This window comes from Nematolebias whitei, chromosome 7 (assembly GCF_014905685.2).
Source record: "Nematolebias whitei isolate Nwh7 chromosome 7, NemWhi1, whole genome shotgun sequence".
Classification (NCBI taxonomy): domain Eukaryota; kingdom Metazoa; phylum Chordata; class Actinopteri; order Cyprinodontiformes; family Rivulidae; genus Nematolebias; species Nematolebias whitei.
Genome location: NC_056504.1, coordinates 34,558,023 through 34,582,746, shown reverse-complemented (window position 1 = coordinate 34,582,746; position 24,724 = coordinate 34,558,023). Strand labels below are relative to the sequence as shown.

The following is a 24,724-nucleotide window of genomic DNA, read 5'->3' as shown; positions in this document are numbered from 1 at the left end:
TCCATCCATCCATCCATCCATCCATCCATCCATCCATCCATCCATCCTCCCTCTTCACCCACTTTTATCTTTTCGGGTTACGGGGGTCACTGGTGCCCATATCCAGCTATCACTGCGAGAGGCAGGAGACACCCTGGACAGGTCTCCAGTCCATCACAGGGACACAGAGACAAATGAGACAAACAACCATTCACTCTCTCACTCACACCTAGGGACAATTTAGAGTTACCAATCAGTCTAACATGCATGTTTTTGGTCTGTGGGAGGAAACCGGAGTACCCGGAGAAAACCCATGCATGCACAGAGGTCAGGATTTGATCCGGCAACCTTCTCGCTGAGAGGCAACAACTATACCAAACAAATTTATAATCCTACCAGTCTTCTTTTTCACATCCAATGCAATCTTAAAACCCTCATCCATGAACTCAACAACTTGGACAAAGTCATCTTCCTTGAACTGTCTGGAAGTCAGGGCTGGAGCACCTGAGAGAGAGAATAAGGAAATGATTTACTTTCAATCCTCACATTTTCTTTCAACTTAAAAGGAGGAGTCTGGAAAACGCTGCTTTTGGAACCCTTAATGCACTCAGACAATGTGTCAAATCTACACAGAACCTGATGGCTGATAGGAAACTACTGGCACGACACTACTGTGAAGACAAGTTCAAAAAGACGAGGTAATTATGAAAGATGCCTTAAAGGGGACATATGAAAAGTGCTACTTCTTCTGTACTTCAGAGCATATATTTGGGCATCTGAAGTCAAAAACAGTCCTGTGTACTGTTCGTTTTGAGAGGGGGGACCTTAGGTTGGGAAAAAAAACACTTATAGGTTAAGCAGTGCGTTTCTTCCTTTCTCCAGCTCTGAGAAAATGATCTTTATTTATACATTTCATTTCAGAAAATAAATAATTTACATTTCTCTGTCTAGTTTTTTTAATATTATGGCAGATACCAGACATATTTTGCATTTAATTTTTTTTTTCCCCCATCGACAGGAAGAAATGTCAAATTTTGTATTTGTCACCACTGTGTTCCTTAAAAACTGCAAACAGCAGAAAGGACAGTGAATACAGGACTGCACTGACCCTGAAAGTGTGCTGCATTTGGCACAAAACATGTCAAAAGCATTTTATTGTGCACTGATATAACTATGGAGCTTCCCAATTATTTTTGTAGATGATCCCAATTTGTTTTAATTGTGATCTGCTCAAAGTTGCTGCTAAATATACAGAGACAAAGTGAAGAAGATGTTATTTGTACCAGAAACATGGACAAAAAGAAGTTATAGTAAAAAAAGCAGAAAAATCAAATGTTGATCAACACCATGTTTAGTTTCTTGGTTTTTATTATTCCTGACAAGCCGTTTAAAGAGTCCAGTTTAACATATGGTGAAACAGTTCCTTACCCAGCCTGAGGCCACCCGGGGTCAGGGCGCTCTTGTCCCCTGGGCACGTGTTCTTATTGGCCGTGATCGACACGAGCTCCAGCACCCTCTCAGCTCGAGCCCCATCGATGCCCTTAGGCCGGAGGTCCACCAGAACCAGGTGGTTGTCGGTTCCACCTGAAACATACAACACTTTTGTAAAAACATTTGGATAGGACCAAATCCTGTCAACGATAAGCCACACGTTTACATTTTTTATGCACATATATGATCATTAAGAAAATAAACCGATACATTTTCCTTTTTCATTTACCATTAAATGAGCAAAAAATAATGTAGGCTGTGTGGGTCAGTAGTATCCAGCCCCAGCCTTCAAATATCAACTTTTCCACTTGATAGTAACAGCACGCTACAAGTCACACCTGCAAGATGCTGCACAAGTTTTGATTAAAGTTAGGCTTCAGCCACACTTGTTGTGACAGATGTTACAATCCTCCATGTTCTATCATTGTCATGCCGTCTGCAGAAAGACTTATCTCCACAAGATGATAAATGGGTAGTTTATATATTTGGATTCCAAGCAGATTCCAATACTGAAGTTGCCGCTAATCTTTCCAGGGTTTTCTTGCTCCAAATAAATCATAAAAGCATACATCAACCTCATGTGTGTTGTTGCTGCAGCAGGGAGGACAGAATGGGCAATTTATAAAAGAATAACTAATCACAGTAATCAAAACGTGTCATGAAAACCCTCAAGTGTTTCTCACCAAACCAAATAATACTTGTGGAAGGTTTTCATCATTTTTCAACATCCGTAAGCAACTTTTTAAAAAACTACTGATGAAAAAAAACAAACAATATCTATAATAAAATCCAAAGTTTTAAACACCTAAATGTTTTATTTACAAAACAGTGCAAGGAGGAAATTAAAAAATAAAACCGCTCCACCCTCATATCTTGATATTTTTATAACATTCAAAGAATCACAATGATCTGTCCTAAACACCATTAATGAAGAATGTGCTGACTAAGCAGTGTCTGTGTTTGTTGCAGACTGAACAAAACTCAGAAAAAAGATAAAAGCATTTTAAATGTTGTTGTTTAACTCAGCAACCAATAAACTTTTTCCAATGTGCTTAATCTTTAATATCAGTTGCTTTTTCTTCTTCTTCTTTTGGCTGCTCCCTTCTTCAGGGGTCGCCACAGCGAACCAAGTCGCACAAAGACTTTGCAGTTATTTTTACGCCGGATGCACTTCCTGACGCAACCACAGACACCGAGCTACCACAGCCCTCTGTGTGGAGCAGAGAGCTGCTATCTGGGACACCCAGAGGAGCAGATGGTGGGGGTTAAAGGTCTTGCTCAAGGGCCCAGAGTGGGATGAATGAGGGTGGGGGCAGGTGTGGGTGCTTCAGCTACTCCACCCACATTTTTGATGTTGTTGGTAACGGGGCTTGAACCGGCGATCTTCCGATCACAGGCCCACCTTCTCTAACCTCTGTGCCACCACTCCCCATAATCTTTAATATCAGTATTGTGAGTCAATTACAGCAAATCTCTCAGGAATTTGATTTGATCAACTTCTTGTAATCATGTACTGAGACAGAAAACAGGCGACTATTTTCAAACTGGATTTTTTTCCCCAAATTGAGCTAAAAATAATAATATTAGCCTCCTAAATATTTAACTTGTTTGACAGGCTTTGAAAAGTACTTAATTTTTTTATTTTTAATCAGTGTTACAAAATCTTGGTCTTTTTTTCCAGTTCATTTACTAAAACAGTATTTAAAGTGAGTAAATACATGCTGCAGTGCAAGCACAAACAAGTCTAGATTTTTTAAAGGGTTTCAATTTAGGGCTATATATCAAAAAGCAGCTGAGGCCAGCGTATTAAATGCTAAACAAGAGTCAAGTATTTGCTTGCAATCGCAAAACAACCACTTTCATCAGATTTTATTTCCTTGACTGACAAGGCAGCTGTACAAGCATTAGTCCATTTGCACATCATGAATTTAAATGCACTTTTGTCCCCCCCCCCACTGTGTAATTTGCATTTTGTGACAGGTGGTTTTACATGAGTTTGTTTCTTTGCCGTATAATAGATCAATGTCTTCTGTAGGAGTAAAAAAAAGAAGAAGAAAGAAACAGATTTACAAACAAGTTAAATTACCTGATACTACTGTGTAGCCTTTACTGAGGAGAGCTGCAGCCATGGCCTTGGAGTTCTTGAGTACCTGGGCAATGTATTCTCTGAACATTGGCGCTTGTGCCTGGACACACCAAAACAGAGGTGAACAGTGAAAGAGTTAGGCTAGCTGTCCATGAAATAATATGAAGAATGTCTCTCCCTTGAACGGATCGTCTTACAACAGGAAACAGTATGATCAAATCCAACAAAGTTCAGTCAGGTCATTTGGACGGTTAGTTTTTGGTTGAGACATTTCGTCCTTCATCCAAAGGACTTCATCAGTCCGATGAGTTGCAACAAACTCAGTCCCACAAGAAGCACACTCACATAGTGGACCAACTAGTTTGCTGGTGATAAGATCAATGCTCTTGTCTCCCCTCCCCTGCGGAATGTCTGCGTCACTATGTGCGGGGTATTTTTTCAATATCAGACTATCTCTCCTCGGCCAGGGAGTGAGTTAGATAAGATTTTTTTGCCTCCAAATCCATATGCGTCACTTTCATCACTTTTTGTCTGTCTAAACAGGTCTCACTTGTAAATGAGTCTTTAAGGGTCAATGTGATTTATCTGTGTAAATAAAGGTTGAAAAAAGATGGGTGACGAAGTCCTTTAGATGAAGGTTAAAATGTTGCCAAAAATAAAAATACAGATGGCTTGACTGAACTTTGTTGGATCTCTTTTACCTGGATTATCGAGCATGAACTTTGAGGTTTTGAACCACTTTGGCTATGGCTTCTCAGAAGAGTAGACGAGGAGAGGGTGGGCCCCAGAAACCATCTTATCACCAGCAAACTGGTTGGTCCACTATGTGAGTGTGCTGGTTGCGGGACTGAGTTTGTTTGTGGCGCCTCGGACTGATGAAGTCCTTTGGATGAAGAATGAAACATTTCAACAAAAAAAGAAACCGTCCAGATAACTTGACTGAACATTGTTGGATTTTTTGACCTGGATTATTGAGCATGAACTTTGATATTATGATTGAACAGTAGAAAAATGTTGTATAAGTGTGACTATACTAATGTCTCTGTGGTAAGATTCTATTTGTATAATGAAGTTGCTTAAACTTAATGTCACTAATCAAGTTATTCTGTTGTTTGGTCTCACTAAAGGTGGACACTTGTGCTGAACAAACCTGCTTGAGAGCCACAGCTACACCAGCAATGGCGTGGTTGTGAGGTCCCCCCTGCAGGGAGGGGAACACCGAAAAGTTGACCTTGTCTTCCAGGTCATACATGATTTCCTTTCCTTTCTTGTCCACTGAGCGAACACCTTTACGATAAAAGATAAGACCAGCCCTAAACAGAACAGAACCAACACATGGAAAAACAATCTCATATTATAAAAGAAAATTGCACAAGCTATTTTTGATTATTTGACTCGTCTCCATCGTTTGCTTCTTTGGCCCACTGACCATCCTTACCTTGCTCCTCTGAGGGACTTGTGTGTGGTGGACGTGACCAGGTCAGCATGATCAAAGGGGGAGGGGATTGCTTTGGCTGCCACCAAACCACTGATATGAGCCATGTCAGCAAGCATGTAGGCATTAATTTCTGTGCACAGCTGATACAAAAATGATTTAAAAAAAAAAAGGCAAGAAATTGAGTATAAATTGCTGCCAGCAACTGCTTTAGTACCATCAAACTAAGCCACATGGTGCAACAAGCCGTTATGAATCAAGAATTGTATTTGGTTTCATATGTAAACATTTAAGCTAAAACAAGCTCTTATAGCTTTTCTACATTTGCATTTTGTCTGCACAATTAAGATTTGATAACTTACTCTTCATCTGCTAGCGATACCTATTTTCTCAAGGGGAAGATATTTCACAATGTGTAATTACACTCTCATCTGCAGTCTTAAGAGGTCTGAAATATTATAGCAACATTCCATAAATCCATGCTTTCACTTGCCAGCTGTATTGAAAAAGGCAGAAACAATAAATAGCAAGCTAAAATGTAAATGACTCTCTGGCGACTGATCAGAGCAGTAAACAATCTTTTGAGTGTTCCAATTAAACTGTATTATCAAGACAATCTTCTTTCCCCTTGCATCTAAACTGGATCAGAGTGTGTGTATTAGAGGAAAAAAGGAGGGTAAAGTGGGTAAAGAATACTAGAGCACGTTTTGCTATGGTTAGAGGCCAAAAGAGTAACAAACTCAGAGAGAAAATAGCACGCCAGTAAAAAGCCTGGCTACAGAGTTGTTATGGTGGTTAATAAAAACACAGCTCTGTAATGGTGGGACACTCCATCTGATGGTACTATCTAAAGTGGAGCTCTGCTACAAAGGGAAGCAGTCACGGAGTGAATGAAGTGAATCAGCAGGTTGGTATAACAAAACAGATAAAGGGTCCTCTTGTGCACCATGAAAGAGGGCAGTGAAGTATGTGTTTAGAAGTTGCTACTGTGTGCTGAGAGAGAGTTTAGCAGGCAACAAAGCTCCCTCTATAAAAACTAGTATTGCGACAAAAACCATTTGTATTCAGAAATGATAAACATTTAAAAAGTGAATGATTTATATTAAATGAAAGATCTCAAATGAAAGACAGAAATGAACAAAATCTGTGTCTGCAAGAAAATCAGGCCAGGTTTGACATACCTTTAAAGGTTGTAGGTGTGTTTGACATTTCAGTGAACGGGCTGGATTAGTTTAACATTGGAGGACAAAGCTGGTCTGATCTCACTTACACGGAGAGAAGTGGAGGAAAAAACAGGTAGCAACCAAAAAAAAAAAAAAAAGACAGGACAGGGTGAAAATAGGGTGAGGTTGTTTGAATAAAGGGATTTCAATTCACCTTCTTGATGCGGGCATAGTCAATGAGGCGAGCATAGGCGCTGGTGCCAGCGATGATGAGCTTGGGCCGGAACAGCTTGGCTGTCATCTCCATCTGCTCGTAGTCTATGAGTCCCGTTGCAGGCTGCAAAAAAAGTACCAAAAAAAAAAGCGAGACAGGTTGAGAGAAAAAGTAATGAAAGAAGCATGAATACAGAAGAAGTGGAGGAGGAGGAATATGAGAATATTTGTAGGAGAGTAAGAGTCAAGGAAAGAGGAAACATGAGAAGATAAAAAGTACGATGTCTAGAGATCAAGAGTGAGCATATCGACACGGAAAAGAGATTTTTCCATTTGATGCTCATTTGAAGCTGCTGCAATTTAAGTACTTTGGCTGCTTTAAAAGGGGAAAGAATCTATCTAAGGGAGACATTTACACCTATCATATCGTGGAGGAAGATGGAGCAATTGCAGTAATGCACCCCTACTTATCCAAATGCAGCCTTTTAGGGATCTGCTAAACTGGTGTGATGAGGCTGAACAGATGAAGCAGGTTTTAAGACTCTCCCTGCTTTTTTCAATGACCCAGGATATTTCAGAAACGTGTCAGTTGATACAAAAATCTGAAGAAGGAGTTCAGAGTCACATAAAATGACCCATGTCTGGTGCCTGAATCTACAGTTTTGCCCTTCTAAGTTTCCTCCAAGCATTCACGTAGTGACAATAAAAGTCAGCTCAATTCAGCAGAAAAACAAAGTAGGAGACAGAAACAAGGGAAACTGGGGTGTCAGAAACATGGACAAAGGAGGGAAAAGAGGAGAAAGTTTTATTTAGACAACCTGATAATCTCCCATCTCCAGAGCACTTCTTTGGATGCCCCCTCACTCCATCAACCTGCTCATTGTGAAGACAGAGCCAGTGATGCTGGCCAGCCTGTCGATTTCCCATTATCTTTCCCACAGAGGGGTCTTGCCTGCCCATACATCAGCAGGCCTGGACATGCAGACCCTCTGTGTCATCCATCAGCTGCTATCAACACTATTACAAAACCTCAAACCCTCAGAATAAAATACATTAAACACGGACTGAAATATAGCTACTGTAGTTGCCATGTGTATATATGTATATTTTAAAGATTTCAGCACAAGTAAACAACCCTAACACTGCGTATCAGTATAACATTATGCAAGGTGGGCATACATCAACTTAAATCCCCTCTTTAAGTAAGTAGCTGCCAACAAGTGTCTGCTGGGTTAATATTTGAGTAAGAAATAAAGTCTCTATTCTGTCTGACTTATTTCATCTAAATGTAAGCAAAGAAGCAGAAAAAAAAACTTTAAAAAGAAAATCTAGAGTCCATTTAATCTTTCAGCAAATACCCAAATACATTTTATTCAAAAAGACAAATAAAAAAAAGCAGTAAGTTATTATTCCAAGTCTTCACGTGTAATTTATAATGCATGACACCAACTCAAGTAATAAATAAGAGTAATGGGTGCAGCTGTCACCCCAGGGACTTCAACAAGACACTTTTAGGACTCCCTAACAAGGAGCCAGATATTTTAACCAGATAAATGCCATCAGGTCAACCAAGGCTAACTGTGGTTTGATAATATCCTAAAAAGATATTTCTGTGTATAAACAGTGTGCTGTTTTGTATTAAGTATTTTTTAGAGGATGTATATTATTTTGAAATTAGTGATGCACGATATTGGATTTTTGGACGATATCTAATATGCCGATATGTTAAAACTTATTTGTCCGATAACCGATATCAATACCGATATTTTTTTCCTAGACCTACTTACAGAGACTACACAGCTTTCTCTGCTGTGGAATTAAAATACTACATTATTCTGCATGGTCTTTGCCACTTTGGCCTGCTACCAAATGCAGACGCCAAAAAAAGGTCTGAAAATTATGTAACACTTCAACATGGATTATTTTATTTTTATTTATCCTTTATTTATACAGGTAGTCTCACTGAGCCATGAGAACTCATTTTCAAGAGAGACCTGTTCAGGGAGCAAATGGGGGGTTAAGGGCATTGCTCATGGGCCCAGAGTGGGGCGAATGAGGTTGGGGGCAAGTGTGGGTGCTTCACCTACCCCACCCACAATTTTTTTTTTTTTTTATGTTGTCGGGGCCGGGGCGTGAACCGGCGATTTTCCGATCACAGGCCCACCTCTCTAACCTCTGCGCCACCACTCCCCATATTGATTATGTTTAATGCAGTGGTTAATTTGAGCCGGATCCTGCCGGAACAAGATCTAGGAACTCTCATTTTGACCTGTTCTGTTCTGGTAACTCTTTCCTCGGATCCGTCAACTCCACCCCTAAAAGTTCAAAGTCATCGCATTTTTATTTTGATTATTTATTTAAAAAATACAACAAGAGGAGACGTTGCCCTCAGCCCAGCAGACCCAGTCTGTGGATATTCCAGCCACAGCATGCATGGCGAACCAGCTACACGCTCCTTGGAGGAGCAGGAGAGGAGCCTCTAGGCGGGGTGTGTGGGGGGGTTGTGGTGAGGTCGGATCAGATAGTCACATTTACGCACAGAGGTGCTGCGCGGAGTCCTTGTCTCCTGCTCCTCTCCAAATATTGTCCCTCCTCAGCAGGGCCGCGCACTGAAAAACACCCCCTCTCCCCTCCCCTCAGACCCCCGAAACAGAAACGATCATTTATTCAACAGAATAAATAAATTCCCTGTGGACAGTGCACGTTACGCACAGAAACGTCTCCAATCTCTACCCTGCGCGCGCACACATCAGCAGGTGTCTTAACTCCTGCTACATTTCAGACAATAAATTTTAAAAAAGCTTACTGTAAAAAATAAATAAAAAAATGCAAAGAGAGAAATGTTTGATGCGTTATTCACATTATACGTCACGTTTCAAAACAACGATGCTAATTTGTCAAAACAACAGCGATCAAAATGTCAAAAAGACAGTCCAATTTACTTTAATAAAACATGGATGGATGGATTGATTGACTGACTGATTGTCCTTAGTTGGACAACAGAGAATTGAAGCCTTCAGGTGCTTCAAACGGTGCCACGAGACTGGAGCAGGAGCGAAGAAGAGTTCAGCTCAGAAGCGTGAAGTGAGAGAAGGGAGGAGGGGGTTTAGGACACCTGACAGAATCAGAGCTGCTGCACACACAACCTGCTGTTCTTCTCCAAAATAGTAATTTGATTAAGTGCTTACAAATGTAGGTAAATGTTGATGTATAACAACCCGTTTTTCTGTTATTCAACACTTACTGTGAGAGGACACACGTGATCCCTATTTGAAATGTGTCAAATGATCAGTTTGGTTGTTTTATTTATCTGTGTATATTATTTTTTCTAAAATGTCCAGCTGATTATGGTATATAATCACAACCATATAGCCCAACACATTTGCACTTTAACATTTTAGGGTGACCATCATCTGGATTTAAGAAGTGTGTGAGAGATTTGAAAAGTACTGGGGGCATTTCTGCTATGTCACTCTGTCACTTTTATTTTTATTAAGGCAGCGCAAATACATATTTATGTTCGGGTGCTTTTGATTTTGCACTAATTGGTAAAACCAAATCGAAACTTAAAACTAAAACAACTAAATCAGTGGTTTTAAAATATGCAGAAAACTTTTAACATTTTTTTTGTCCGACATTTTGATGACACTATAGCGTTCTTTTTCTGCTACAGTTTGTATTGACTCGTTTCATCACCTTTAAAGCTTATAATGTATTAAGAATATATGCAGACAAGCTGATTATGTCTACTTACATTTAACTTGTAGGGCATGGACTCAAAATAGATTGAGGTTGCAGAGATCCTCTTCACATCAGACATGTAGCCATGTGTCAAACTGGAGTGACAAAATGTACAGTTTTATTACAAACAGTGCTCTTTATGATTAAAAATATTTTAAGCTTAAGAAATTGTACAGGGACATAACTAAAACGATTATTTAGGCCACTTGTATTATCGATAAAAAATAAAAAAATAAAAAACTGGAATAGATTTTAAAAAAAGGACAATAGAAAAAGGTGACATAAAAGCAATTGAACACTGACTGTCCTCCATCAGGCAGGTCCAAGCCCATCAGACGTTCATGGGGGTTGAGCACAGCGGTGTAGGCAGCAAAGTTAGCAGGAGAACCAGAGTACGGCTGGACGTTGACACCCCACTTCTCTGGGTTCAGGTCAAAGGCCTCCAAAGCTCGTTTCTGACATAAAAGTTCAATTTGGTCAACCACCTCAGCTCCACCGTAGTACCTGCAGTCAAGGTCGAGAGAGAGAGTTTACAAATATGTAAAAAATAAAAAATATGTACCAATACTGGAAACAAAATTTAACAAAGATTTAACTTATTTTTTGCAATTTAAGCATCTAAATTGCAATGTTCCTGATTCTTTGGGGGGCTCAGAATATCCTTGGTATATCAATAACTTAAACAACTAATGATTGACCGCACAATGTGACGGTGGACTATTATTTAGTATTTTAAGTTTTTTTTTCTTTATATCATTAACTCCTGATGGAGGAAAGTTCTCTATAGATTAGCCAGTACAAAGGAAATCCTTTCATGTTTTCTAATAAACTGTAAAATCGCTTCATAAAAATGCTTCTACACTTTCTAGCATTTGCCACAAACGGAGCCAATGAATAAAAACAAATAAATCAACGAATGATGATCCCAAAGAGCTTCAACAGATTTGGGGCACATCAGGTGAAAAATACTTAAAACACATTTCAGCAGAATTGCAGATAAAGGAACAACACACAGCTGCAGCACAAACCTTTAAATCAATGAAATGTTCGTTTTGTTTCATTACATTAAAGCATAAAGCAGCAGATGAGTGGGATGTTGGGTGGGGGGATAAAATTAAAAACACATACAGTGGGAGGGAGATTTATGAGAAGCTTGTATTCCAGGATTCAAATGGCATCAAACGATTAGCATTCTAAGCATGCCAGCTCTCAGTTTGCTGCTGATAAATGTAAATTATCCAAAAGAAACAACAGGAAACAAAAGAAAAAACATTCAGTTATCACTTTACAAGACAGAGGCTGTGGATTATTTACTATACGTTTAGGTTGTGACTCACAGGCTGCCTAAAGAAGTAAGAATAAAATTAGTATGCGTCTGTGTGTGTCTATTTTTACATGTCTGTAGCAAATGTCCTCAAGCACAGAATATCAGCAGTGTTAATAAGGTGAGGTGTGGCTGAATAAACATCTACCTTTTCCCTGGGTAGCCTTCTGAATATTTGTTGTTCAGGCAGGAACCCTGAGCTTCCAGAGCTGCTCGACTGCAGAAATTCTGTGGTGTGAACACACACAATCAAACACACACTCGGATCAATGAAACAAGAGGATAGAAGAGACAAGGACGGCAAATTAAAGTCTGTTAAGTGATAGTGAGAAATCCCCCTCTGGCAAGTGGCAATCATTACAGTATTGAACCTCTGGACATCCATAGACTAACACTCTACACTTCACAGTGCTTATCACCAAGCTGCTGGAGGATACAAGATAATGTAATAAAAGTCTCCATACATGTTGAGGTACAATTTTCAGGCCCTCCAACAATAATTTCTCTATTTCAGGGAAAACAAATATGTTTTTTTTTTTAGGAAAATAAGCACAGATCTAAACAAAGGTCAATAATTTGACAACATTTACAGTTAAATGCATTCATAACTCCTTTTCTTCATTTATTTTTGACTGGGTGGTTGTGGTGCATCATATGAGTGCTTATGCTAATGCCTCACCAAGGAGCAAAGAGGAGATCAAGGAAGATTACAGCTCCAGTAACAGCTTTCTGTTGCATCCGTCTGTCATGCCGATAACTGTGCATATATTAGCAACGGAGGTGTGTTTGGTTCAGTGTTTGAGGTGTGTGTGTGTTGGGCAGACAAGTGTGTAAAAATGTACGTCTTCTGACTCCAGCAGTGTCTGACAGACTGTACCGTTATGGGCTTCGCAGAGTGAGTTAGGAGAGAAGCTGAATGAAGATATCAGCTTCATCTCACACTAGAGTGGCCAGGCTTTGTTTGGAGAAGAGGCTGATATACTCCACTGAACAACTATTGTGGTAAAGAAGAAACAAGAGGGGAGGGAGAAAAACAAAAGACAAAGCCTTGTGTGGCCTTCTGAATAGTAAAACTCTCCATTTCACGGAGCCTTGCCCAGGAATGAAAACAAACGGGCTGCCCAGTACAACGTTGTTGCTTAAAGCAAGGCCAGTTTCCTGCAGCATTTTACAACTAAAAAAGACAATTTCTAATAATTTTACTGCAGTGTGTCACTGGGTGACAAATTAAGGTTTATGGAGGCCAATATTCATCTGTTCTAGTCAAGTTTTTACAATAAATATTTTATAATTACAGTTTACTAAAAAATACAATTCTATAAACCTTGTAGTGTTAAAGAAAAAAAGGACAACCAGTGCTATAAAATACAATTCCCAGATCATTTAGAAACCTGAGTCACGACTAGTTTGCACTCGATAAAATGTTAATGGCCTTTTTATTTGTTGTGCTTAATGCACCACATTCAATGTAATAATTGAAATGGAGTTTATATCCGTTTAGTTTTTAGAAAAATGTAATAAAAAGACTTCAATCATACTAATGGCAGTACAATGTAAAATAAATAGAATCATGATAGATGATAAATGAAGCAAGCCTACAAATTCACCTGACTGGCAAAATGTTAATCAGAGATGAAGTGTTTTCAGTTACCTGCACAAAATACACGTGTTGCCAACTCTTACAGAGTGAGTAAGTGCTTTTGTTATATCTTTAAACACAAGGAAACCTAAGCAGTGTAAGAGGATGGAATTTCTACTAACGTAACTTCATAAATAAATTAAACAAGATCAAATTGCAATCAGAATATTGGAAACGTCACACTTCATAGTGAGAAGTTTACAGCAATGAAAAACTCATTGTGCCTGTTTTCTTAAGCTGCTCGAGAGGATAAAATGTGATTCATTGAGGTCACCTGGTAACTTTTTTTTTTTGTTTAAGTGAAAATTTATAAAAGTAGAAAGCGCCAGTGGAGGATTAAAAGCTCTGGAGAAAATAAACCAATACATAAAATTATTTTCTTCAATAGCTGGACATTTCACATTTGCCAAATATACATAAAAGTAAACTTAAAAGTTGTAATGGCATTTTCTCCAGACCAAGCGGAGGATTTTTTAAATTATCAAAATATATCTGGTTGATCAACAAAAAAAACATCAACCCAACAAGAACACCTAAAGCTGAACATTGACTAAAATAAATAACAATAAAGTGTAAATACTTTGAAATTTCTACAAAATGGTACTACAAAATAAATTGTGGAACAAAGACGTTAGTTGTTCTTGAAGGTAAGCAAAATAAACAAGATTAAAAGGTACATAAAAATAAGAACTTGTGAAAGATTGAACAAAATAAAAACTGTGATAAATGTTTAATCTGCATTAAACAAAAATCTGTTGTGAGAACTTTTGTTTGGTGCAGGTCCAATGAGACATAAACAGAACCATCTTCAGAAAACAGGCACCTTTCTACAGTCGCTGAAAATCTACATTTACACGTCTTGTAAAAGAGCCGTGGAGATGACCGTCGTTACTTCTGCAGTGAATGAATTTGAAAACAATGACATTTTGGACAATTTCTTATTCCATCAATTCAAAGAAGTCTGATGTAATTTTTAAAGATGAGAAAACAAAACATTTGCCATAGAACAAAGAGCACAAACCTTTTTCAGGAAAAATTTATAAACTCAGTGGTTTGGCCAATAAATGTTCTATCAGTTAAATGCTATAAAAACATGGAAGTTTCATTAATAAAGAGTCTTGTTTTCCATATGTGATGATTTGATGTTTTTTTCTGTACTTACTCTGAAGAAGTTTGTAAAGTAGCAATGTTCTTAATATTCTGAGTTAGGTTTTACAACATCAGACTGTTTAGGTATTACATAGAATAGGTTCCTCATTTTAGCATTTATAGTTTGATCATTTTTTCCAGGAGTTGTTTAATCATGGTTGAGAATTCACGTCACCCTTTTCTCAATAACCAGTTCTTTGAATCAGTGTCTACTTCAAATAGTTCAATGCAAATCAACTAAACAAGAACACAAAAGGAGACCACTTCCACGCGGTGGAAGTGGTCTCCAGCTACAAGTACTTGGGTGTACACATGAATGACAACCTCAGCTGGAGCAACAACACCACCAGCCTGATCAAGAAAGCTCATCAGAGACTCTACTTCCTCAGACGGCTGAGGCGAGCTGGTCTGGGAAGCTCAGTCCTCACCTCCTTCTACAGGTGTGCAGTGGAGAGCATCCTGTGCTCGAGCATCAATGTGTGGCGTGGAGGCTGCACAGCTGCAGAGAGAAGAGCTTTGCGGAGAGTGGTGAAGGCTGCACAGAAATCTGTTGGAATCAGTCTCCCCACCATCACAGACATCTACACCTCCAGATGCAGGAAGAGGGCCACCTGCATCATGAAGGACCCCACCCACCCAGCACACACACTTTTTGCCCCACTCCCCTCAGGAAGGAGGTTAAGGAGCATTAAGTGTAGAACCACTAGACTGAGGAACAGCTTCTACCCTGAGGCTGTTAGACTCATGAATCTCTAACTAGAATAATCACTGTGAAAAACCATATCATGTTGCTGCTGATCTGTTTCATGTTGCTGCTGATCTGTTTCAATGTTGATGTGTTCATGCGTGCACATCTGCTCACAGACTCATGTTCATGTTTGTGCTGATGTTCAATGTTTTATGTGTGCATGAGTGCTTAGTGTATATTTAGTTGATGTTTTTCTTAGTTCATATCTTAGATGTTTTTACTGTTTTTCTTAGACATTTTATTGTTGGATGTAACTGGGACCCCGTGTACATAATTTCGCTCCACCACATGTACCACATGAGGTGTGAATGACAATAAAGAAACTCTGACTCTGACAAAAGCAAATGCTTTGTTGTTAAAGTTTAAGTACCTCCGATGCAATTAGCTCCAAACCACGGCTCTGTCTGTCCTTCTCCTTCTGCAGCAGAGCCCACATTTCAGGGTCATCCTCAGCCAGGCTCTCCTGACCAGTCCAAGGGCGATCTTCATCTGATGTACGGGTGGCTGCGTGGGACTGCTGGAGACGCACACTGAGGCAAACAGGGGCCCGGTGGTACAGTGGCTGAGGGGAGGAGGACATTTGTATGAGAGAAGAGGGGAAATGGTTAAACTGAAGCATGTCAACGTAAAATGTATTTTCTGAAACTGGACTATCGCAATAGCTCATTATGAATCATGAAGACTGACAAGCTGCTGAAACACCAGGAGAAAAAAAAAATCATATAAATTAACATTTTTGATGAAAGTTGTGGGCACTTCAAGGGCTCAGAGCAAGTTACACAGAACATAATGTCTCTATAATGCATGCATACTTGATAACTTCACATTTTCAAAGTGGCAGCCTGATTTGTTTGATAAGGACTCTTTTGAAGTCCTTTCCTCTACTTTTTATTCTTTCACCCTAATATGTAGCCTGGCACAATTAAAAGCTTGTGTGTTTGCGTGATATCAATAATCAGCATGGTTATTCAATTATGCCTCCATCAGCACTTCTGCAAACTGAGAACTGACTTTTACAGCCTCAGTGTACCAAAAAGGAGGCAGAAAGAGAACAAATTCAGCACTTCCTGCTTATCTAATCTGGACTGGGGCTGGCAAGTTCTACTGCTGCCACTGCAATGCTGGATCCCACCAGACTGAACAGACTAAAATTGAAACAAGCTCTTTTAAAAACCTTTACTGAATTAAACTGCTATTTTTTTCTGGATTTGTGTCAGTAGTCATGAAATTATATAGAAAATAGTTTTTACCCATGGATAAAATGTGTATATAAACATTTGACATCAAAAAAGAAGGAAAAAAATGTTTTGTTGAGGAATGCATGGAGGTCAAGAAAACTCCTCAACAGGTTGATTGCATCTGGAACACACTTGCTCCTTGATGACATTTAATCAACAATATGATGATGACTCTGTGCTTAGATCGATCGCCCTGCATCTAACCTATAGTTATCATCTGCACAGGTGTGCTGGGGTGTGAGGGACAGCCTCCCTTTAATAGCACTATTAAAAAGCAATTAACACAATGCTTGGGACTAGATCAAGACATCCATAATAGAAAGCTATTATGCTCTTTCCAAGTCCAATAAAAAACTTTTGTAAAGGATTACATTGTTTAAAGTAATTAATATAAGCCTAGAACCTGTGAAAACCAAAATGTTTCAACCAAAGGAATCTGATAAAAAATTGTTCTTGGAATTTAGTAACTTTTTTTGGGCTCATTCTAAACCCAGTTCCTCCTCCTGTAGCTTGCTGTTCTGGCTGAGATGATGATGAAGACACACCAGGGTAAAGATGGCACACTGATGAACAGTTTCTAACAGTCCCTACCGTGGCCTTCTGTCACCGGTGGTAGTAGAGATTTTGGAAAAGACGAGAGTGCCCCTTTCAAAGATTTGGAAGACATTAGGGCAAAGAAAGACAAGTTGAGCTGCATCTGAAAATGTGTTTCTCACCAAGAAATCACATGGGTCATTAAATCTTGACAGAAACCATCCTTTGCTCTCTGCTGGAGCAAACCATGCCCAAGGATGAAGCGGCTAACCCCCCTGCACAAGTAAACAATACATCTACTAACTACACAACAAACAAAGAAGTCTCATTGCTCCTCACTTTCCCTTTTCCCCTCCTGCTGTCCACATCCTGTCAACTGGCTCTGTTAGGCCAACTCAGCCATGTAATGCTCATATGGCATCTTTATTTGGCATCCATGTGAAACAGCTTCAGCAAACATACAGGTTAGTCCCTGTGATCTGTCTCTCTCTCTCTTTTTTTGCTTCATTTATCAGCCCTGATCATTACGGAAGATTAATTAATAAACACAAGATAAAGAGATCCAAGTGAAGCGAGAACCACGATGCAAGCACCAAATATGTCACAGTGAGACTATTTTTAGGCAACAGATTACACTGTCGTTTGAAGGTGAACTTCACAAAAACTCAGTTGTGAGAAAAGGGGCACAACAGGCCACATAAACCTGGGTGCTGCGCACCAAACAATGCACTACATCTTTGAGACAATGATGAGGTAATTGTTGACACTTTGCTTTTCTTGTCAAGCATCTGTAAACAAAGAAAAAGAACAGACAATGAAAGTAGAATATTTTTTTCCCATTAATTCTACTTCAGTTATATTTTTGCCCATTTCCTGAACCAGTTCCCAAGACAAGTCAATTTTACAGATGACTGCTGTCTTTCAGTGGCTATAGCAAACAACAATCAACCCTGTAACACAAGGAAAACAAGCCCGATGATAGTAGAGAAACAGTGAAGGAACAAAAGGGATCTAAAAGAAAGCAGAGAAGTGCCAACAGGGCAGCAGCATCCGTCAGCTTGACACGTAGTTGCCCCTTTCTCTGTCACTGACTAATAGCAGGACTGTCTGTTACAAATTGCCCTGTGATTCACTCTGGATGACACCAGACTGAGAAATCTGGATTGAGTGGAGAGACACAAAAGGGATGGAGGTGCAGTCCAGGGCGACTTTATCAGGATCAAAGGTCTGTTATGATGACAGAGACTTAAGAGATGCAGCTAATAAAGCCAATCTTCAGGAGATATAGGTAGTAGAATGAAACCTTTATGCTTTAATTATTCCACAACATTTAGTCTTTTACCAAAGTAGAAAATATAGAGGGAGCATGTCTTTACAGCCTGGTGCCCCAAGCGCACACATCCAGTAAAGCTCCTGGGTTAGGCCGGGCTCTTGACCTTTGTTGCACCATCAAAATCTAAAGGGTGCTCTAGTTTAGACAAATTAATGCTATTTAAGCCACTTGAACAACCTATATCTAAAGAACAAACTTTGTGTGCTCTTCTTTTACTTTTGTCATCAGGATGCACATGACCTTTTGAATGTGCTTTTGGATATCCACCACATTAATTTAATCAGGTATGAGCATCTCAGACAGTGAGGGTCCATATTATTAGCAAAATATATTACTGGCATTCAGAGCATGAATGCATGTCATAAAATAAAGTACAATCTACTATAATCTATGCAGTACTCTGTGATATTCACATTATGCAATCTAATACTGCAATCATAATTTTTCAATATATTGTGACTATTGCCCAGACAACAAACAGTTTTCAAAGATCAAACCTAATTGTTATATTAAAAACTTGCGATAACAGCAGCAACAACAAAAAAATGCCTGGCACACAAACTGGACAAAGACTTCTCTAATGTGGATCCCATGAGGACATAAAAAGGCTGTGAATGTACAAACATGTACTGAAATTATACCCATCTTGTGAGCATAATACAATGTACTAAATCAATTAGTACCCATTTTAAAAAAGCATGTGAGCTACATTAAGTCTTTATTAGGGGCCTTGAACACACTGGAAAGTTGTAAGTCTGAGTACAAAAAATTGGTTGCAAAATTTGTATTTTCAAAAACAAAAAAAAGGGTGAAATTCATAAAATCTCTAAGTAGGGTACTTGATCTAGGCCTGCCGCGATAAACAATAAATCAATTAATCGCATGAATGAAAATTATCGACCTCGTTTTCATTTACCGGCTTCATCGTTTCTTCGTGTCTCTCTTTCTACTGAAGACGAGGCTAAACTCCGGGAGAAGGGGTTTTCTGCAGACCAAAAGTGGGAGTTTCTGGAGAATAGGTGTTTGTAGGCTGTCTCTTTAGGCAAGTTATGTCAGCTCTTTTTTTAAACTGAAGGTTTCTAAGAAGCAGCGTAATATCTGCTGTCAAACACAAGAAGATTCTCTTTTGTTCTTGGGTTGTAGGCTGCACCCGACACAGGTTGGCTTGAGTGTGATCTGGGTACAATGAAATATGAAGCAGCTGAAGCGAAACCTGCTCCCATTTGTCAAAAAGTCTGGTCTCAATTAAAGATCATGAGTCCTGTAAAGAGATAATGGCCCAAAACAAAAGCTCAAAACAAAATTTGCTCTTTAGAAGTGTTCTTCTATGAGATCTAATTTATGAAAGGAGCTGAAACATGGCCTAGGATTGACCCTTAAAATCAGACAGCTGAGGAAGTTAACCAGTAAACAGAAAAACCTGCTCCAGTTGCAGAAATCTTACAGAAACCGAACAAAAAAATGTGAAGTTAAAGGAAACATCCTTTGTCCCAAAGCCAGTTTAAGTATCATTATTATTTTGATTACTTTATTTTTCTTTTTTATGAATTGATTGCAACTATTTTCACACACAAACCAACCAAAACAGAATTATTTTTTAATGTAATGGCTAGGTATTACAAATCAAACATTTAGCCATCCCCACTACCTATTTATGTTGTTCTTATTTCGAAATGTAACCGGAAGTTCTGTGTTAAGAGGCAGAAAGAAAAGGTATGGAGATGCAGCTAATGTCGAACCGGAAACGCCGCCAATGTCAAACCGGTTAACACCATAGACATAATATGCCTGTGGTTAACACAATCTGCCAATAACGCCTTGTTCTTAGACATAATATGTCTGTAGTTAACACAAACGCCTGTTTTTTTTTTTTATCGTCCAGTCTTTTATTTTTTTGTCCAATCAGATGTGGCCCTCTGGATATGCCCATTTTTCTATCGTCCAATCAGATGTGGTCCTCCAGACACGCCTATTTTTCTATCATCCAATCAGATGTGGCCATCCAGATACGCCTTCCGTATTTGTCTGCAGAGATACCCACTTGAACTCCGGTGCTCTTCACTGTCCCCTCCCTTTCTCTTGTCTCTTTTAAATACATTTTAACCATCCAAAATCACGTTTTTGGATCGTTAAAAGTAGCCAAGCCGAGAAGCTAAGCTACGAGCTAAGCTAACAGACTGATCTCGGGAATAAACCCCTGTCTTGTCGAGCTCCACAATTCATGGTTGAAACCCGTGTCTTTGTGTAAAAAATCATTTTTTTCTGCAAAAAAGAAGCTGAGAACTTCTTTACTGATTTTTTTTCAATTAAAAACTTTATGAAAAATGCTATGCTAAAGAGCTCAAATCACTGAGCGTACAGTGCACCATATCACCATGTCAGCCCATATCATGTCAACAGCCCTCCCTCTCATTTTTCTTAAAGAGACACCTGCTCAACTATCAATTCTTTGGTTCAAACTGTCTTATACTGCCATCAAGTGGTCAAAAAAGGTACTACACACAAAACAAATCTACATTTCTTCTAAAATTTGACAATTATTGTTAAATTTCAAACAATATTATCGTTTATCGCAATCATTTCTGAGACAATTAATTGCCCAGCAAAATTTGTTATTGTGACAGGCCCAACTTGATCATGTCCCAAAATAAGACTGATGCTTAAATATGTGAACCTACGGTCAAATTATGAGGCTTTCTGTAAACTGACACGAGCACCTATCACACCAACGAGGCTGTGATAAAGTCAGTCAAATAAAGACAACTCATCCGTCCATTATCTTTTCCAACCTCTTCCTTTCCGGGTCACGGGGGATCACTGGTGCCCATATCCAGCAGTCACTGTGCGAGAGGCGGGGGGGGACAACCTTCTGGACAAGTCGCAAGTCCATCACAGGGACACATAAGAGACAACCATTCAGTCTCTCCATCACTTACACCTAGGGGCAATTTAGAGTTACCAATCAGCCATGCATGTTTTTGGTCAGAGAGGACACTGGAGTACCTGGAGAAAACCCATTCATGCACAAAGAGAACATGCAAACTCTACCCAGAAAGGCCCCTGGCTGCGATTCGATCCGGTGACCCTCTTGCTGAAAGGTAACAGCCCTACCAACTGAGCCACTATGCTGCCCAAAGACTATTCAAATAAACATAAAATTACAATGCTTTTCTATACAATATTTTTAAGTGTACAAGTTATTTTTCTTTGTTTTTCATTTTCTGCCATATCAGAGGTCGCCACAGAGGACCATCCGCCTCCAAGTCCAATTTCCACAGACATTTTGCTGGTTAACAGCAGTGAAGGCAGTCTTTGTCAGATAAATCAACATAGTTATTGCTGAGGTTGAATTTACCAGAACTAACATTGGTGGTTTTATTTCTTTTAGCATGTGCATAATAAAGTGACAAATCCAAGTAAGTATAATACCCACAGTAAATGTGCAAGTGTATTTAAAATGCTCAATACTCACAGCTATACTCCAATAAGCAAGTACTAATAGTAAACAGGAAACTCCTGACACAAATAAAATATTACATATTTACTTCCAACAGTAGACAAAAGTACATCATCTGTTGCACAACTATCTTAAGAAGGAAGTTTGAAAGTTAATATTTGCTAGGTGTTAATACAAAAATATTGTAGGCTCATTCTGTACTTAGACTTTGAACAGTATTGGTGCAGAACTTGTCTTGTTTACTTTAGGCTATTCTCCTTACATTATCTTACACGATCTTGCCAAATTCTTTTTTTACATATGAAAATGAGAAAAATATATAATTATATTTTACACAAGGCAGACAGACAAAAAAAAAAAAAGATAAAATTTAAACTTCAGAAGAAAAAGTACATTAAACAAGATAATGGCTTTTGTTAATTCCAGATTTGCTTGTCAAGACTCTTCTTGAACTTTGAAATGCCTACACTCTTAATAAAAGTAAAATCATTAGAAACAATATTGAAAAATGTGGTTCAAATTTTATTGATTTATCTCTTATCAGAAGACACAAACATCAGTGGCTTATCCCCTACTTCGACTGCCCTCATAGATAACACAATCTGGGAGTTCACCTAATGTCAACTCCTAAAGTTTTAGTCAGTTTTATTTAATGTGCAAATAAATATTTTATTACCTTTAGGGATCTCGTTAAATGCTTCTCGTTTACCAAAAAAAAAAAAATATATATATATATATATATATATATATATATATATCATTTTAGCAGATCTGAGTGCAGGTGCAGCCATGAACTAGCAGTCAAACTTTCAAAATAAACATTATTTCACCCCCCCAAAAAATAGTCTTGTACTTATTTACCAAGTTATATAAAAACTGCGTGTTGTTCAATAAACACTTCAATAGTACGTGACGTTGTAACCCAGTAGTTTTGTCTCCCTCATGATGATGACACTGAGAAGTGACTGTTGCATCATACGCTCACAGCTGCAGCAGCTATTTAACTTAACAAACCAACACCTAGCTGCTGCTAGCTCAGCAGCTAGCTAACAGGCGCAAACATTACAAAAATACAACCTAAAAAAGACGCAAAGCACAGCTAGCTGTGTGTTGGTGAAACCAGTGTAACTGCTGCAAATGTTGCTGAACCTAAAGGTGGTCAACTTCATCACCCCGGCTACAATTTAGCACGTACGACCCACACAGAAAAACTAGCTAACAGTTCACCTGCGCAGAAATGCGATGTAGTTACACAAACGAAAACAATGAATGGGAAAAAGAAAATGACACAAAATCTGAACCAGTTAACACAGTTACCCGTGTGAGTTGCTTGAGAGCGAATGACAGCATGTTTTTAGTTGTTAGTCCAGAGGGAAAAGTGCTGCTACACTGACACGCTCCACTGACGGTTTGAAGTGGGAGGATCCAGCCGGGTACAGTCGTCCTGCCGAAAGGGCTGATGGGAAGTGTAGGCTTTTGTTTTCTACCTGGATGATTGAGTTTACCACATTTTTTCCTGAACCACTTTGGCCTTGGTTGACCTCAGGCTGTTTCTGTGAGTAACAAGTTGGCCACCTGGCCTAAAACATTTGATTGTTGTACATGATTGATTGTTTTGGATGGGTGTGCTTTGCACCTGTTAAAATCTACTTTTGAGAGTCCAACAGGAGGTTGACTTGAAGCACAGCAGTGAAGGTTGACTATGGGACTATGTAAGTACAGTCCATTGACCATTTATAAACTTTACTGTGAGACATATTTGCAAACTTTTGCACAATGCAAATATAATATCAAATTTCTCCATATTTGTTTTTAAAAATCTGAAAGGGCACTGACATTCAATACTTACTCCAGCTTGATGTAAATGTCTTGTTTATTATTTTTTAATTATTGCAGTTAACATAACTGATTGCAGTGTTTCTTTGTTTAAGCTAACATTGCAATCTAAAGTGCAATCCAACTGCAGAAAGACTTGAAGTTGAAGGACTTAATCTGTTTTAATGTTTTTAAGGCCATTCTTAATCAGTTTGTAAGTGAGGCTTTTGTTTTTAAATGTTTTAACTGATATCAAATTCTATTTTAGTTCCGTTTTCATTTTGATGTTGTTTTTCTATCTTTTATTTACCATGCTGCATTTTAATTGTGTTTTGATATCTGTGATATGACTGGTAATTGTCTGTCTGCCATTCTTGGCCAGGTCTCTCTAGAAAAATAGATTTTTAATCTCAATGAAATCTACCTGGTTAAATAAAGCTTTAATAATAATAATAATAATAACAATAATAATAATAATAATAATAATAATAATAATAATAATAATAATAACATTTGAAAGTTTTGTTGAGTTGTGCTTTTCTGCAGTTTTTCAGACTTTCCATTTATTCATAAATTCATTTTGTTATACGTACTTTGTCTTGTGATCACAAGGGAGCTGGAGCTCTTTCAGCTGTCGCTGGGCTGGAGGCAGGATACAGACTGGACGGTTTCCCAGTCAAACGCAGGTTCAACAGATCCAACAGAGAGACACAGTCATCTTCATTTCAATGAATTAGTTAACAAAACGTATATTTATGGATTGTGGAAAGAAGCCTAATTGCCTTTTTGAAGCACCTGCAGTGCTGTCACACCTCACCTTTAACTTTAAACATTGGCAGTCATTTCACAAGTTTTGGTGATTTGTTAAGACAAACTTGAAGCTGTTGTCACATATTAAGCTCCTTAGTTTCCAAATAGCTAAGCTCAATAAAGTTTACCATAAGCTGCTGTGCAATGCAATTTTGAAAACCTTTTGTTTGATATTTTTTCTTTAAAACTTATGAACATACAGGAAGATACAGATATCAGCAGAACTCTTGTCAGAAACATATACCCACTCACAAACACGCATGTACAAGTAAGTTTATTGTCTGAAATACAAACTATGTGCAATTATTTGCTTTTGTTTGGAAAGCCAAATGTAGAATATGTGAACAACACCAAAAAAAAATCAGTTTTATTTTAAGAAAAATAGTAACTATTAGATGTCCTGATGCATGCTTAATAATCCAGATAGAAAAATCTAAAAAGGTTGTCAGGTCATCTGGATGGATTCTTCTTTTACTGTAGCGATTAGATGTATCACTTAGCTTTTAGTATCCACATGTAGCTGTTATAGATGTATCTTTGAAAAAAGCAAGTATAAACGTCGATTCTGA

The 24,724-nt window shown here is 38.5% G+C and overlaps 1 protein-coding gene across 1 annotated transcript in view; it reads right to left on the bottom strand.

Annotated features, from left to right (window-relative positions):
• shmt2 (serine hydroxymethyltransferase 2 (mitochondrial)) overlaps window positions 1–22,965 on the bottom strand; it is a 24,044-nt gene extending 1,079 nt beyond the window's left edge. Inside the window, exons 1-11 of the mRNA XM_037679427.1 lie at window positions 22,848–22,965; window positions 15,339–15,530; window positions 11,581–11,660; window positions 10,412–10,612; window positions 10,122–10,203; window positions 6,369–6,491; window positions 4,995–5,134; window positions 4,707–4,869; window positions 3,557–3,656; window positions 1,408–1,563; window positions 376–483 (exon numbers count right to left, since the gene is read on the bottom strand). Coding sequence (XP_037535355.1) covers window positions 376–483; window positions 1,408–1,563; window positions 3,557–3,656; window positions 4,707–4,869; window positions 4,995–5,134; window positions 6,369–6,491; window positions 10,122–10,203; window positions 10,412–10,612; window positions 11,581–11,660; window positions 15,339–15,530; window positions 22,848–22,880 — 1,378 coding nt within the window. The 5' untranslated portion in view covers window positions 22,881–22,965. The remainder of the gene's footprint in view (window positions 1–375; window positions 484–1,407; window positions 1,564–3,556; window positions 3,657–4,706; window positions 4,870–4,994; window positions 5,135–6,368; window positions 6,492–10,121; window positions 10,204–10,411; window positions 10,613–11,580; window positions 11,661–15,338; window positions 15,531–22,847) is intronic.
• Window positions 22,966–24,724: the final 1,759 nt, after the last annotated feature.